The 17750-nt window shown below is 41.3% G+C and overlaps 2 protein-coding genes across 2 annotated transcripts in view; one reads left to right on the top strand and one right to left on the bottom strand.

The window, feature by feature from the left end:
* KIZ (kizuna centrosomal protein) overlaps window positions 1-17750 on the top strand; it is a 125560-nt gene that overhangs the window by 67782 nt on the left and 40028 nt on the right. The window contains exon 7 of the mRNA XM_027622818.2: window positions 10679-10792. Within this exon, the coding sequence (XP_027478619.1) occupies window positions 10679-10792 (114 nt within the window). The remainder of the gene's footprint in view (window positions 1-10678; window positions 10793-17750) is intronic.
* LOC113937450 (annexin A1-like) lies at window positions 2638-3780 on the bottom strand. The gene is given in 2 exon segments (XM_035728821.1): window positions 2638-3155; window positions 3158-3780. Coding segments are annotated over 2 exon segments (1071 nt in total). The 5' UTR covers window positions 3711-3780.

The raw sequence follows: 17750 nt of genomic DNA, 5'->3' as shown, positions 1-17750 counted from the left end.
GAAAGCTTCCCTTCAGTGAGGGCTTTTGTTGAGAAGTGTATGCGGACAGGACAAGCAGATAAGACAAGGAAAAACTCAAAAGTTAAGCAAAAAACGAGACTTTGATATTTGCTCGTACTCTTACACTTAATCTCACCATTTTGAGTCCTAGTTGGGAAACTAGTGTTGCCTTAAGCTACAGGAGAGATGGGAGGAGCAGTTCTGAATCCTGTCTTTTATGGCTTTCAACTAGCTAACTTTTTTTTCCTATTTTCCTTTGTCAGTGTAAATTTATTTTAATTTGTTTGTCATTTTGATGGACACATTCAAAGTGTGTTTGAATCTGCTGCTTAAACAATGCTGTTTGGTTTTTTTATTGCAGTGACTCTTAGATATATTTCAGTAGAATTACTCTGCAGTTGAGTAAAATGATCTTTTCCAAGTTGGTAGGAGAATGAATCTTTGTAATTCTGAGAACTTTCTCAAAATCATTTTACTAAAACTTTGGTACCTGCCACTGCCTGCCTACTTGAGGATAAAATGCATGAGAGTAGCAGATGAGTAATAATGAACTGTGTGGGAACAGCTGATCTTGTTAGCTTTGACTGTTTTTTTAATCATGGGTCTACGTACTCATCGTTTGATTTTTATATTGCATACATATATTGCTTATAACAATGTTTCTAGTGTATATGATGAAATGAAATATATCAGTATTTCATGCTGTTTTGTAAAAAAGTTCTGTGTATTCCAGATGTTGTGCCACCTTAAACATTGGAAAGCACCACTTTCCAGGACAAGTGAATCCCTGAAAGAATTTCTGGGATGGAATCATGGGACCGACGGTCCTTACTGATCAGCTGTGTTATGTATTACAAGGACATGCTCTGGATATGGTGGCTTGGGACAATATTACATCTGTAATCATGAGCACACTTCGAATTGGCTCCCACTGTTTTGAAAAGTGTACTTAGCAGGAATCAGGGATGTGCTTGCCCAGCACCCCTGAACTCTGACACTGAGGAGACAAACCTTTTCACCTGGTTGCCAGGGTCTGCCCAGGAGGACCAATTGGCTTTCCTTGTTTTTTTTGCACGCATCCTGCCTCTCCTCTACAATAAACACATTTATTCATTCATAAGGATGACTTGGCATCTTCCACTTTCTCGTTTCCTGTTTTCTCTTTTTGTCTTTGGCTTCCTCTGAGCATCTTCTTAGGTGAACGGACATTTGAATAATTAATTGACTCAGCTTCTTCATTGTCATACAGTATTGACCCTGTGAAGGGCCAGCAGCAAACCAGCACCATCTTTTCAGCAGACCTGCATTTGACTTCTACCATACTTGCCCAGCAGAAGGCAAGTGTTAATAGCCAAGGGTTCAGTCTCCTTCTGGCAAGTGCCCCCCTGGGGAACTGCCACTCCCATTTAATTGTCATCATGGAGGTAGACCCAGAACTTAGAGTCAGAATCCAGAGAGGGAACTGGCCTACTGGTCCGAGCTCCCCCTCAGTGAGGGTGACTGCACTTGACCCCATTCCTATTTGTCAGTTATTGGCCTCCGGGGAGACTCACCTAGCCCACAGAAATGGCATCTTAACTCATTACAGGGTCTGAACCTGACAAGAGCCCTCCATAAGCCCATCCACCACCCCATTGTTTCCTGTGGTTTCCCTTCTCCCCAGATCCCCTCACATGCTGTAACCCTTGAGGAGCCTGAGGCTCCTCACCTCCCCTCTGACACATGCACACACTCACGTGCGGACGCGCAGATTCGCACACACATACAGAGACAGGCAGACATGTAACAGCACAGCAAAAGTCTGATGTTTTGTTTGATGGTCCTCTATCAGTCATTCAGGCCCAGCGAAGATGGTTCCACCCTGACAATACAGATGCCCTTTTACCAAAAGCACCCCCAGAGTTTAATTATAGAACTGATTATGATAATGTCTAATAAGCAAAAATTTATTTAGTTCATAAAATTTTTAAAAGATTTTATGTATGTATTTTTTTCTTTTATAATTATATCATTTATTTAAGTAATACAATTAATATAGCAGATAACTGATATTTGTTAATTGATTATTACATAAAAAGCAAGAGCTTTCAAGATTCAGATTATATTGATTATGTTGTATATTAGAGCCATTATTTTCCAAGAACTAAATGTCACACAGAATTGAGTGAGCTTAACACAGTATAATTTCATATCATAGTGAAGGCTATCTGACTCACTCACCAGGGAGAAACTGATAATTTTCTCACCTTTTCTTGGTAGATTTAGTTATCCGGTATAAGTGACAACTTAACTTGAATTAGTCATCTATCTTTCAGTCTTTCAATAAGTTTAAAACCCTTGACTTGTCTTCTTATTTTTAACATTATAATGAAAATTTAAACATGCATGTTTTATATTTTACATATAACAAAATTAAGAAAGCTTAGAATAATAAGTTTCTAATCTCTGATCAATATTCATTGCAAACTATATCTCCCTACTAAAATATTTTGCTTGCTAACTTTATGTATGGGAAACTAAATATTTCCATGGCTACTGAAAAATTTGTGTAGTTTTTCAGTAGAGAACTCACTAGTCCAGTGAAAGTTCAATTTACTTATAAATTACATATCCTAATATAACAAATGAATCTTACATCTAAAATCTACAGGTACATAAGTCAGATTTTCTCTTTGGAGAAGTTGCAAAAAGACTGCCATTTGTGGAGGTGGCATTATGAAAATCACAACATACCAGGATGGCTTGGCAGAGAGAGACACCATACAATTTCTGGTAGCATGCTTTGATGTCATTCATGTCAATTTCAGAATGGGAAACCATAATTCTGATCAATGTCTTATGACGAGTTCCTGAACCCTTCATGGCCTGATGAAGCTTCTCGGCAAAGAACATCGGTTTGCTTGTGGCACACTTCACGATAGCCGTGAGGCATTTCTCAATGTCACCTTTCACCTCCAGGTCCAGGACTTTGTTCATGTCGTGATTACTGTACTTGCTGTACTTCTGAAACACTTGGCGAAGATGGGGATAGGTTCTGGTGGTAAGGATGGTAATGAACACATTCACATCTGTCCCTTTTCTCCTTTCTCCTGCTTCATATAAAGCCCTAGCATCTGAATCAGCCAAGTCGTCATTCAAGCCAAAATCCTCAGATCCCTAGCCAGAGAAAGCAGAGCATTCCGATAATCTCCAGATGTGTCTGAGGTGATATCTTTAGCTAGATCTCTCTTCAGTTCTTCTCTATAGACTCTGTTAATTTCTCCGATTTCTTTGTTAGTTCTTGATACCAACATTTCATCCAGAGTGTCTTCATCAGTTCCAAGGCCGTTCATGGCAGCACGAAGTTCATCAGCATCAAACTGGGCTGGAGTTTTTAATAGAGCCAAAACAACTTCCTCGAGGTGACCAGAAAGGGCTTTCTTCAGAGCTTCATCCAGGGGCTTCCCTTTTTCCTGGAGATAGGCTGCTTTGATCTGCTGACGCTGTGCATTGTTCCTCTTAGTTAGAATGTCAATGATGGTTGCTTCATCCACACCTTTAACTGTTATAGCGTTATGCAAGGCAGCAACATCCGAGGATGGATTGAAGGTAGGATAGGGGCTCACTGCTGACCCAGGACCACCTTTGGATCCTTTCACAGTTTTAATGTATTCCTGCTCTTCATTTTCAACAAACCAGGCCTGTTTGAGGAATTCTGATACCATTGCCATTTTTAAAGAAGTATCCTTTTTCCCCACCTTCTTCCGAAGCACTAAAGAGAGGTTCTCCTCTGAACGTTTCCCACTCTGTATGTATTTATTTGACAGAGAACACAAGCAGGGGGAATGGCAGGCAGAGGGATAGGGAGAAGCGGGCTCCCCACTGAGCAGAGAGCCAGGTGCAAGACTCAGTCCCAGGACCCTGAGATCACGACCTGAGCTGAATGCAGACGCCCAACCAACTGAGCCACCCAGGCGCCCCTATGTTCATAACACTTTTAAAACTTTTCCAAAATGCAGGGTCTGATTGTATTCCATTTTTGAAAGGCCTAAAGTTGCATAATAGTAAGACATTCACCCTCTGTGTTCTTTTTTGCAGCAGATAGTCAAAGCCAGGTTGCTTTAGGGGACCGGCTCCATAAATCTGTTGTGTGTGCCTCAGACTGGGGAGTGCAGCCAGGACCCTAATGATGACACCCCTCTGGTGACATGTCAGTGCTGATTTAAAAGAAACCCAAGGAGCAAGAGTAAATGTTTCTGGTCTTCACCCTTCTAGCAAGGATTTTTATCAACCAGAGCGTTAAGTTTGGGATCCATAGTTTATCAAGGATAAAATGAACTGGAACACTTATGCATTTCACAAAGAATGTCTGAAGCCATAAGTCATGATTCTGGGCTACTAAAAACTCCTTTAGGTTCAGGCTGCTTATCTCTGTTTAAGGATAGAGAAAACACCCATTGCAAATTCTCTCAGGCTGCCCAGTGCCTCATTAAGGAACTTGGGGGGGAAAAAAAGGTGGCATGGGAGAGGGAGTAGTTCTGCGAATTAAAGTGGAACAGAATGATGAGGTCTGTTTTGAGGCCAAAGTGGGGGAAAAGGCAAGGGTTTTGCTTGTGAGCCTCTGCTACAATACAGAGGACCTTAACACAGACGGACGGTACCCTACAAAATGTAGCCCATAATTCAAACTGTCAGCTTAATCACACTGTTTCCAGGTAAAGAGAAGGAGCCCTTGTTTCCTGGGTAAAGAGAAGGAGCGTTGTTTGCTGACCCCTGGTCCTCAGCCTGCCGCATACCGCCCCACTCTGTTGGCCTTTGTGTCACCGTCCCCTCCTTCCCTCCTTTTTGGCATTGTGCTCCCTTCAAGTGGCCCCCTGGAAGGGACCACCCAGGGGGCTGCACAATGGGGACCGAGGTAGCCACCAAAACATAGGTTTTGTAAGACAGCCCGTTAAAAGAAAAATACTGTTTAACTATGTATGTGTTTGTCCTTTCTACAACTGTTTTGTGTGGCAAACAAAACCCCATATACAAACTTCACTGTGGCCGTGCATACAGCTGTTCCAGCCATCGGGTGTCAGGCTTGAGATAGTCGCTTCCAGTTTATTTTCCCAGGGCACTAATTCTTGATGCGGTATTTATATTTACATGTTTGGATTTATGGTCAGGAAATTTGATATCAAAGCAAACAAATTGCACTGGCTTTATGAAACTATTTTATCAATAGTCCTCAGAGTTGGTGGCTTGGCGTTGCTCTTGGATGAAATTTGTCTGTAATGCTACTTAACAAAAGCTAGCAGCCCGGAATTCGGTTCTCAATGGCCATTTACACCTCTGTAAAAGGATTAGCTCTGGCCGATTGTTACACTGTTTAAATCTTAATTTGCATCTTTATGGAGGTAGAGCTTCTAGAGACCTCTCTGGTTCTCTGTTGTATTTGTGTACCTATGGGTGGGAGGTCACTGGAGGTTTTCTCTTATTGGTGAAGGTGCTAAATTGCTTCAGGATGATTTTGACTGACAACAGTGGGCTTTGGTTCATTAGTTATATTTTGTAGCAGTTGTGGTCTGAGTTGTTTGGTACATGAATGTACACTCTTAGTTTTGTTTAAACTTAAGAATACTCAGGGTTCTTGGGAGGATTTTAAACCTTTAAACATTCATTGTAATCAACAAATGCCCATGGGAATGAAATGTAAAAAACCAGAACCAGAACTGGATAAAATGACGGTTTTAAAAAGTAATCTTTTCTATCCAGACCGTGTGTTCTTAACTTAAAGATCAAAGCCTTCTTATGTTTGGAAAGGAAGGTGGGTCAGACCAATGAGGAGGAAGAAGTTGAATTTCCCAGCCAGTGTTGCTGTAGGCACTGGAATTGGAAACAAAAGCCGGTTGTGTTGCCCCTTTCCCACCTTTCTGGGTATGGGTTATTCTTAAACTACATGTTCCTAACCTGTGCACTACCTCTTCGAATGATGCCTCTCTATTGTTGCTCATTTTGGAATGCAGATTTCCTTCCCTAAAACTTTGTTCTAGAGGTGACCCGCTCTGGTGCTTTGTGATCCTTCCGTGGCATTAAAAACACAGTAAACGTGTATCATAAAACTTTTTTAAAGTAACAATGGATTATGTAAATATTGTAAGCCAACTCATTACCATTTATGGTCAGTGATTACCACACTATTCTGAGACAATTGTTCCCTAGAGAAAATAAAACCTGAAAGTCTGAGCCTGTAATGCTGCAGCTGAAACACTTAAAATTCTAAGTCCCCAAAAAGCTAATAACCAGGGGAATGGGAGACAGTTACCTGGCAGAGTTGAGGAATAGTTGACACTCTATAGGCTCATGCAGGGTTTGTTTTTATTTTTGTTAGTGTTTTTGTTTTGCCAAAAAGTAATTCTCAGTTTGCAATGCTGAAAGAAAAAGCACTTTTTCTCCCTTCCTTGTTTTTTAGAAAGAGTGTATATTAATTTGAGTGTTTGTATTAGCCTGGAATGGGGTTGTTTTCTTTCAGATCATCTCCAAAATTCTGCGTGACTAAAATATGAAAATGAAGCTAGGAAGCAATTACTTTAAATTTGACACCTCCAAAATTTTATGCATTGTATGCTTTAACCATTGCTGGGTAAAATAAAATACACCTCTTTAAAGTTCCATTTGTATTTGTAGCGATTCCTGGTCAACCAGCAGGTTTGTCCACTTGCTGGACTTCACAGAGAACGAACTGGCCCTGTGTGTTGATGCCCGGCCAGTCCACAGGTTCCCCAGGAAAGACTGGATCCAGCCTCATCAGACTGATGTCCCTTCGGCGGGAATTATTTTGGTTGGAATGCACATGGAAGACACAAAAGAAGTTGAGATCTTGAATTCCAACATAGGCAGTGTTTCCATAAGATATAGTCTTTAATCTTTAGCTCCGAAGTGTTTGAATTCTTGAATAGAGTTATTTTTAGCGAAGGACTGATGGATATTTTGTCAGCTAAAACCAAATAAAGCTATTAGAAATCCTCAGCACAGACCAACTCATCTTTTAGCCAGAGAAGCTCCTGAGTTTATCTAGAGCAGACCCAAGCCCTGTGCAGACAGTACTTACAGTGGTCTTACTGATCACTTGTTGCCCAGCCCCGGAAGCGCCGGGCTGGTATAACAACCACCGTGTAAAAACATACTGTCGAAATAGGTGGGTCATGAATTTCTCTAATCTGGGTTTAAATCTTGGCCCATCATTCAACACACAGTGTTCTAAGTGTGTCTTCAGTGTCATGCTGAGGGCTATGTGAAACTTAAGATAAAAATCCACAAGTCCAGTTGCTATTCCCAACAAGCTTTTGGTTTTGTAGAGCAGACTAAGCAGACAGGACATAACTAGAAGGCAGTTCCATACAATGAAGAATGCTGTCTATTTAGTGAGTGCTAGCAAAAGTTAGGGATAAGAAAGAGCCCTGAATGAGCTAGTCGGAGAGGGGCCTAGACAAGCCTGAGATGAGCTAGTAGTCTAAGGGAGCCCAGACATTTGGAATGCTCAAATTGGAAAAGGACAAAGGTTATGTGACCAGACTGGCACACGGGGCTGGAGGGTGGGGGAGATGCAGTGGCAGCAAGGTGCATTGTCGGCAGAGAATTTAGAAACAATAGCCAAAAACTGTCTGCTTTCTCCTATCACTATTCCTAAGAATGGCAAAGGTAAACTACTCCTCCCCGGCAGGAAGCTATTCCCAACGCAACACCGCACGCACAGCCTGCCTTGGTACACCGGCATCCTGAGTGTCTGCTGACTCCCACTAGCGTGCCAGCGCTCTAGAGGAGCTACAGAAACATCGAGCCGTGGTCCCTGTTCCGGGTGTACCACCTGGTTCAGGGAGTCAGACTAAAGGCAGTCTAAGCTTGGAGACCCCACGGGCTTGCAGGCGGGCTCTGTTTGTCCAGCATAGTATTTATCTTCTTTTGAATTAATGGCCACATTTGTAAATTTGGTAGATAGCCTATGAAAATAAACCTTGCGATGGTGGATTTCTGGCTTCTGTTGAACACTAGGAAGATCAGCATCACTGAGAACCACAGTGGGAGCTGTGAATGACTAGCCCTTTGCTGGAAGCGTGGCCCCAAGCCTTCCACAGTCCCACCCCACCAGCCCCCACCATGGGCGCTTGCTCCCGCCCCTGCCAACCCCACTGCTGCTCTCCCACTTCTGTGCTTTGCCCCTGCCAGCACAAGCTCAGTCTCCTGGCTGGTTTGGGGCCTCAGATTTCTCCCTTCACCAACAGCATCAGCCCATGGCTGCCAAGCTAACCCTCTCGAAAACACTGCTTTCAGGAAACCAGCCCTCGCTCAGAAATCTGAAAGGTTTATCGCTATTTTCTCATCAGAGTTTTATATCGAATTTTAATTTCCCATTACAGTTGCACCTTGAACAACAGGTTTGAACTGCACGGGTCCACTTATATGTGGCTTTCTATCAATAAATATGGTATTGTAAATGTATTTTCTCTTCCTTATGATTTTCTTAATGGTTTTTTTCTTTTCTCTAGCTTTATTGTAAAAATACAGTAATATGTATGCAAAATGTGTGCTCACCAACTATGTTATCAGTAAGGCTTCAAGTCAACAGTAGGCTATTGGTAGTTAAGTTCGGGGGCAATCAAAAGTTATGTACAGGGCGCCTGGGTGGCTCAGATGGTTAAGCGTCTGCCTTCGGCTCAGGTCATGATCCCAGGGTCCTGGGATCGAGTCCCGCATCGGGCTCCCTGCTCCTTGGGAGCCTGCTTCTCCCTCTGCTTCTCTCTCGCTGTCACTCATGAATAAATAAATAAAATCTTAAAAAAAAAAAAAGTTATGTACAGGGGCACCTGGGTGGCTCAGTCGGCTAAGCGTCCTACTCTTGCTGTCGACTCAGGTCGTGATCTCAGTCTGCTTGAGATTCTCTCTCCCTCTCTCTTGCCCTCCCACTCATACATTCTCTTTCTCTCTCTCTTTCTCAAATAAATCTTTAAGAATAAATAAATAAAAGTTATGTATGGAGTTTTGACTGTATTGGGGGGTGGGGTCAGTGCCCATAATGCCTGTGTTCTTCAGGAGTCACCTGTACTATCCTATCACCACCAACAGCAACCACTATCTGGCCAAATTGTTTCCTTGCTGGTCCCTACACCCCTCTTAACCTGGCATTTCCTGTCACCTTCGCCTGTGCCGCTCCTAAGCTTGAAGTGTTATCTCCCCTCTGTCTAAGTGTTGCCTGGTCGAGGGTCCTCCTCACCATTCCTAATTGTCTGCCCACCGGTTCTGAGCTCCCCTTTACATCTCTAAAATCGGCTCACCAGTGGTGGGCTTATCTTCCCCTTCTTAAGAGCAGGTGTTATTGTAGGAATCGAGTGGCGGCAAGATAAAGTCTTTCAGAAAAAATTGGGACCCAGATTTTGCCCAAAAAAAGTATTCATAGGTACTATAAGTGACATAGGCCAGGAGTCTGGAAGGTTTTTGACAGGAGAGCTCAGGAGTGAAGGTCCCAGCCCAGGCCTGGCCCACAGGGACTAAGAATCCAAACTCAGAGTCTAGACAAGAGGTCAAGTGCCCAGGGAGCTGGGGCACTGACAGTGTGACCCAGAGCCCAGAATAGGTCCCAGATCCCGGGGTTCCATTTTTGTTTCCTGCCCAGAGTGAAAGCCTACATCAGGGTAGGGAGATAGCAGGGGAAGAAGGGGGACTATGCCTGCAGTTGTCTCTCACCCTCCCGTAGGACAGAGCACAGCTCCTTTATCCCCATGATATCAGGCACAGGGCTCTCAAATGGATCCAGTAACTTAACCAACTATAGAAGTAGGTAGGTCATAAGCAATTTGTAAATTAGTAATACTTTGCTAATTAACACATTGCTTTCGGAGTTGCTTCATTTTCATTTGGGGGTATATATCAAACATTTCCAACTGTGATCATCTCCTTTAAAGTAGAAGTACTGTTTTGTTTTTGATATCCTTTCCAATAGATTTTTAGAATCATACTTTCCCCCAAATAGACACTTTTTAAAAGGAAGCTACTAGCCAATCTCTTTGGAGGCTAACGGTACTATGACAGACCTAACTAGAAACAGTGGCCAAATTGTTAGACTCTGTCGGTCCCCCCAGTATCCTGGAAGTAAGTAATGAAAGCTCAGTCTCTCTTCCCACGCCTTCCTCTTCTTACTAAGAATAAAGAAAATTTTATCGTAGTGGGATCTGAATGGAGAAATAATAGTCATTTTTCTGCATTCAGAAATAGAGGACATAACCTATACTTCAGCCAGCAGTTTCCAATTTCTTAGCAGTGACGATTTAAGTAAATTTCACATGAGTTGTGGAGCTCTAACTTTGTTATGATTGACAATATAAAATTAGCCTTTTCTGCTGTTAAGATTATCTAGCATTCCTATCAGTCAGATGCAATGTTGAATGAGATTGCACAGCTGTAGATTGAACAACATTAAAGTCTTCAAAGGGTTAAAAGTTGCTTCCTCTGATGGATTTAAAACTGCCACATACACACAAACAAGTTTTTCTAACTGCCCCATTTTACATTTTTGTCGAGAGACAGTCTAGTTGCTGCATTTTTATGTCTAGATTATATTACAGATATATTTCAATAAACCATGAAGAACCACCATAGATTCTAGAAGCGGGCCGTCTGTGCTTAAATAAACATCTCAGGCAGTACCTGTTTTATTTTATAGGCTCTATAATCACAGTGTCATTCTGAAAGAAGACCTTGAAGCCTGCGGAGCAGCTGTCCTTCACCAGCTTCCGAGACCCTTACCTGGGGGTAACAGCGATGAAAAGCAAGTCAGGTATTAATCGCTGCTGGGGTGCAATGGCTGTTCTTGCTCCAAGATGCTTCCAAATGTGAAGGGTCACAGAGTTGCAGACCCCTAGCTCACCTGGTCACCACTGGGGTAGATGCTTGTAGTCGTCAGTTTAACTTTTTTACGAACTGTAAATCACAATACATTTACTTCTTTGTAAATGTATTTGTTTCTAACTGTTAATTGGGTATATCCACTCAGTCCCTGCTCATAGCAGTGTTTTTAAGGGCTTACTTGGGGAGAGGGAGCACAGGTAGCCTTTGTATGGCATATTAGCATACCTTGAGAACAACCCAGGATATGATCCAGTATAACCACCTCCTAGAGGGATGAATTCCTCAATGTCCAAGGTCATGCTAGTGACCCAGGCCTCCAATCTGTAGGTGTGGTCGCTGGACCAGCAGCATCAACAAGACCAGGGAGCTTGTTAGAAACTTGTGTTCTGGGGCGCCTGGGTGGCTCAGTCATTAAGCGTCTGCCTTTGGCTCAGGTCATGATTCCAGGGTCCTGGGATCAAGCCCCACATTGGGCTCCCTGCTCAGCGGGAGGCCTGCTTCTCCCTCTCCCACTACCCCTGCTTGTGTTCCCTCTCTTGCTGTCTCTCTCTGTGTCAAATAAATAAAATTAAAAAAACTCGTGGTCTGGGGCTCCTGGGTGGCCCAGTCGGTTAAGCGTCTGTCTTCGGCTAAGGTCATGATCCCAGGGTCCTGGGATCAAGCCCCGCGTCAGGCTCCCTGCTCAGTGGGGAGCCTGCTTCTCCCTCTCCATCTGCCTGCTGCTCTGCCTACTTGTGTGCCCTCTCTCTTTCAAATAAATAAATAAAATCTTTTTTAAAAAATTTAAAAAAAGAAAGAAAAGAAACACATGTTTTCAGGCCCCACCTCAGACCCCCTGAATCAGGAATCTGGCAATGGGGTGTGGCCATCTGGATTTTAATGCACCCTTAAGGGAACTCTTCTTCTTCAAGTTTGAGAGCCACCATTCCAAAGATATGCCTTAAATGGCCACAAATCTGAGATGAGAGAAAGAGACAGAGTTAATTATTTGCAGGGTGGTTGGCACATATGAACCATACATAACGCCTGTACATTTTTCCTTAAGTCAGTCAGATCCATTCCATACCTTCTATCCACCTTTTAGGCAATCTGGGTTTCTGTTCATGGCCTCAGAAGTTTTATGACATTGGGCTACTTGCTGAGTTCATAAAATTACAAATGTGTAATGTGTATAATGGTTTGTCCAGTAATGTCATCTGGTAGGTGTCTAATTCATGTGACACAAATGTTGCCAGTGTTCTAGCTTTGATTTGTATTTTGGGGATTGACTGTATTTCCTCTTATAAAAAAAAAAGTCCTACCATTTACTAGCAGAGAACAGATTATTACTCAGGCCCGGTCAGCAGATGGGTGTCTGTGAAAGCCCATCTGCAAGGACCTTGTGTGGCTGAGAGCACAGGAGAGGCTCCTGGGGTCTGGTTATCTTACCTCCAACATCATTTTCTCTACCTTTAATGTGCCATGTGTGCTGTTTTATGTTCACTACTTTCTTTAGAATTCAGCCTAAGTCTGATCCCATCAAGGCATGAGAAGTCAGGATAATGGTCTCTAAAAGGGCCTTATCACAAAAAAAACTTGGCCAGTCAAATGGTTCCATTTCACAGACCACAATGAGCTTCACAAGTCCTAAGTGTGTTTACTTTACCCTTTGCATCTCCACTAGTGATCCCCAAACTATGGGAAATGTTGGAAATGACTCCTAGCCAGTAGCTTTTCAACCTAAAGCAGTAAAAGCAAAAAAATCCTCTTCCATGTATTTATCATGTGAAATAAAAAACAGCAGTCTTCAAATACTCCTTTACAAGATGGTGGAAGAAGCTGCCTGGGAGGAGTCTTTCTGCACTCTATAGGTCGTTGGGTGCTTGTGTGTCATGAGGCTCTTTGAGCCATGTTTGTTTCTTTCTCACCACCTTTTATATCTGTTGATATACTATTCGGCATAAACCACAGTTGTGGCATGTGGCATAGGAAGCATATATGCATTTATAATTCTCTGTGCAAACTGACTTGTTAGACTAAATGATTCATTGTTTGACTCTCTTAACCTAAGCTGCCAAACTGTGATTGTGGATGAGAAGATATAATATCTATATCTACTAGACTAACGTTTGTTATAGTTTCTCAACATGCATGATAGAGCATTGATTTCCATTATGAAAGGTTGCATTTTACACGACTATTGATCTACAGTTGTGTATAAATCAGCCTTCCCTAAGAAATTATCCTTCTTTATGACCAACACAAATTTTAAAATTAATATCTGGAGCCTTCAAGACTGTTTGGTTACCAGAGTCATTTTTTAAAGCCAGATAAAGAAGTCAGGAATGGTTACTAATGTCAGTGTTATGTTCTGTTACAATTAGAATTGTCCCATGTACTGTGACTGGGGATAGTGTGTCACTAAAGATAGTGACACTGATTGTCACTGTTTCGCTCTCTAGCCTTGGAAAAAGTGCCAAGTGTATATAGAACCTGTGAGAGACAAGTAGTCAGGTCTTTAAATACATGTTCTGTCTAACTGTTTTAACCATGGCATCTGGCTCCCCCCTGCCTTCCTTGCTCTAACCACCCCCCTACACCCCTCAACACCTGGTAGTTATTGTTGGGTACTCCCCTAAGTGAAATATTCCTGCCTTCTTGGTGATCTCCCCTGGACCAAACTAGTCAGTTTGATGAACCATTCCAGAAACTCAGATTTGGAGAGAATGATTTGCTTTTGTTCCTCGATTGCTAATGATTCTGATGTCATAGAAGTCTGAGCCAGGCAGAGTGGGAAGCCTCTAGCAAGTTAAGAACTCCTTAAAACCTGTTGAATAGAGCCATGTTTGGTGTGGCCAAAGTCCTGCTTGTGCCCCTGACCAAACCATGGCAATCGACATCTGTCTCTTTAATCTCATCTGTAGAATAGGACACCTGCCCCATAACCTACTCTAAAAGCTAATGTGAAGGCTTCCAAATTCCTGCTCAAAAAATGAAGCATTTTAAAAGAAAAAAGAACAAGACCATTACTATCATTGTTATTGATTTTTGTTATATCAAGGATTAAGTGTTCAAAGACCTTCATTTGGAAGAAAGGCTTTTTACTAGGTAGAGGACCAGGTCACTATTTTAAACAATTAACTACTAAAATATGATTCATGTCATTGGGGGTACTTGATAAAAAATTTTGTTCATCATTGCCTTTGGGAAAACATATTTTAAGATAAAAACGATTACTTAATAAGTAATTTTATCTTATATGATGAGCCATCATGAGACTATCATTTTTTTTTCCAGGTGCAACTAATTAATTGCCTTTCAAATATGGTTTCCCAATTTTGCTCTCAAACTCGAGCTGAAAAATTGAGTCAGCTTTATATTGTTTGGATTACAATATGTAAAAACCTCTTTATTTTATTCTGCCTGTATTCAGAATAAAAGCAAGATGTTCATTAATTTTTCTGCATTTAAAACTTTGATCAAATTACCAATCTGTTGTAAATCAGTTGTGGTTAGGAAGCACAGGTACATTTGTGTAAACTGCAGTTTTCTGACTGGCAACCATTCCAAATATATGAAATTAATTATAGACTCGAGTCTCTTCTTTTGTTGTATTTTTAACTAGAGGAGTATATCATTTAACTGACACCAAACTTTGTTTTCTCTCTGTGGCACCGATGTTACAAATCTTCCAATGAAAGTGGACAAAAGAGAAAACAACTTTTGTAAGGCCTTTGTACTGCTTTGCAAATTTTCTGATTTGGTGTATTTATGTAGAACCATGGGCAACATCTCATGCAAAGACAGCCATAGCTCTTGCCCTCCTTGCCCAGTCGATCCTGAAGTAAATCTGCAGAAAAGCCTGTTTTTGTGCTTTAAGGGTTGGCTTAGCTGTTCCAAAGTCACAAGATTCTTACTGAAGTAACTCCTTCAGTAGTTCATTTGCTGCTTGGCCCTGTGCAAGTCGATTAATGGTTTTGGCCTTTTGTGAAGTTTTACAGTAATTGTGGGAAACCTTAGCTAGTTCTTCATCCCAGGACCTGAGGGATGGTTATAGTTGGTGGGGATATTAGTAGCCAGAGTCTTGCCTTGGCTTTGTCTCTGCAGAAATCGTGTGTATCAATCACCTGAGAGACTGGTCTCTGATCATTCAATCCATCCCAACTAATTTAATTAATGTAATTCATTCTAATTCAACTTGTTTTCAAGTTTAATTCAACCTAACTAAACATGCTTTCAGACTAGAAACACAATTGATTTACTCATTATAAGAAATACAACAGCTGAATAGACTAGAATTTGCTCCTGTCCTGTGAGTGCATTTTCCCAGTAGGGAAATCTATTGTGAAACCAAATGCAGATGGATGTTCCTTCATTTATATAAGAATCAGAACAAAGGAATTGAGTGGCATTATGACTTCAGTGAAGTCTGGAAGAAACCAACAAATTCAAGTTACTGAAGGGGCTGTCTGCCAAACTAGCCAGAAACTTTGGAATCATTCTGGGAAGTTTTTAAAGAAGTTCAAGGATCCCCATGACACATCCTACTTTATGCAAGTCTTGGTTAAGTCAAGCAAAGATTTTAACAATAAAGCTGCATTAAAGAATGTACATATTCTGAATTGTACATAGACTTACTTTTTTCCCCAAACATTTTATTACAAAAATTTCCAAACATACAGAAAAATAAAGGGACTGTACAGTGAGCATCCATCCCTATATCTACCACTCAGATCTACCATTGACATGTTATTGCACACCTATATCTATCTGTCTTTCCATCCTTCCACCGGTCTGTCAATCTCAATCTCTTATTTTGATGCATTTACAAGTAATTACAGACATTAGTACCCTGGGTTTTTTTAACTTTCTACTTTGAAATTTTAAAAAATTCACAAAAGCAAATATAACAACATAATGAAATCCCATGATTTATAACCACGATCCACCAATTGTCAACATTTTTTTAGTCTTGTGTTATCTCTTTTTCTCCCCCACACTTTTTTCTTGAGTCATTTAAAACAGATAACATATTTCATTTACAAATACAAATACTTATCTAACAGATAAGCATTTAACACATTACTGTTTAACAAGATTCCTTATCTAATACCTATTCTTTGCCCATTGACCTTGATTGTCTCAAAGTCTTTTTACATTTTATTTGTTTGAAAAAGGATCCAAATGATGTTACCCATAAACTGGTGGTTCAATCCAGATACAAGATTATACTGCATTATATGTTAAAAAAAAAAAAAAAAGAAGAAGAAGATAGCAGGAGGGGAAGAATGAAGGGGGGGAAATCGGAGGGGGAGATGAACCATGAGAGACGATGGACTCTGAGAAACAAACTGAGGGTTCTAGAGGGGAGGGGCCTGGGGGGATGGGTTAGCCTGGTGATGGGTATTAAAGAGGGCACGTTCTGCATGGAGCACTGGGTGTTATACGCAAACAATGAATCATGGAACACTACATCAAAAACTAATGATGTAATGTATGGTGATTAACATAACAGTAATAATAATAATAAATGAAAAAAGATTATACTCCAGACCAGTTATTTTGGGCAAGACAACATGGTAGGTGGTACTGGTCCTTCTGTTACACGTCCGCAGGCAGCACGGAATGGCAGGTTGTCCCACTTTTAGTGGTGCTAAGACTGATTTGTAGGCTCAAGCGTTGGCACACTGATGCCTTTAGTATGACATTTTACCACTATGTAATTTTCACAAAATTACCATTTCTTGGATGCATTCATTAATTTGGACTTACAGAATGGTGACTAATTCATTTGTTGTGCATTTTTTAGTTGGAAGAACTTTGCCCATCAACTTCTTGGTAATCCTGAAATGCATTTTTTTGACCACAAAGGTAGGATAAATGATTCTGTCCCTTTACTTACCAATTATCAGAATGAGTGGTTGCCCTAGCAGCCTCCAAAGGTTTGTTGGCTGGTTGGTTCATATTACTAATTGTGGTAAAACACACACAGCAAAAGTTACCATCTTAACCATTTTTTAAAAGATTTTATTTATTTATTTGAAAGCAAGAGAGAGAGAATGAAAGAGAGAGAGAGAAAGAGCATGAGTAGGGGAAGGGGCAGAGGGAGAGGCAGACACCACCCCCCCACTCCCCTCCCCCCACCCCAAGGTTGAGCAGGGAGCTCTATGCAGGGCTTGATCCCAGGATGCTGGGATTGTGACCTGAGCTGAAGGCAGATGCTTAACTGAGCCACCCAGGCGCCCCCCGTCTTAACTATTTTCAAGTGTTCAGTAGCATTGAGGATATTCATGTTGTTGGGCACCAGATCCCCAGAACTTTTTCATCTCACAAAACAAACTCTACACCCATTAATCAACTCTCCATTTCTCTCTCCCTGCAAGTCCCTGGCAAGCACCATTCCGCTCTGTTTCTATGAATTTGACCATTTTAGGTACCTTATGTAAATCGAATCATCCAGTATTTGCCTTTTTGTGACTAGCTTATTTAACTTAGCATAATGTCCTTAAGATTTATGCATGTTGCAGCATGTGGCAAGACTTGCTTCCTTTTTTAAGGCTGAATCCAAAGGTTTTTATTCTTTTAAAAGCTTCCTTACTTTTTTTGTTATTTATTTTTTAAATGAACTCATGATTTTCATGTATCTGCTGTGTGTCAGTCCATTGCAGTCATTATTCTTTTTGGTGTTCAAAATGTCTCATCTTGGGCCAGTGGGATCCCCTTCATGATAGCCTCTGAGGCCTGTAGACACGACTCAATAGTCTCTGAGAGCTTCATCTGTGATACCAAGGTGTTCCAGGCTCATCTTGTCCGTCTCCTACCCCAGAGGTGTACTACATGCCATAGTCTGGGCATATAACTTAGGCTCGCTTTTGAACTCTTTCCTAATATTATCTTAATGCTTTTTA

Source organism: Zalophus californianus, chromosome 8 (genome assembly GCF_009762305.2).
Source record: "Zalophus californianus isolate mZalCal1 chromosome 8, mZalCal1.pri.v2, whole genome shotgun sequence".
In the NCBI taxonomy this organism is placed as follows: domain Eukaryota; kingdom Metazoa; phylum Chordata; class Mammalia; order Carnivora; family Otariidae; genus Zalophus; species Zalophus californianus.
The sequence above is the reverse complement of the archived record's forward strand: the minus strand, read 5'-3'. Positions and strand labels throughout refer to the sequence as shown.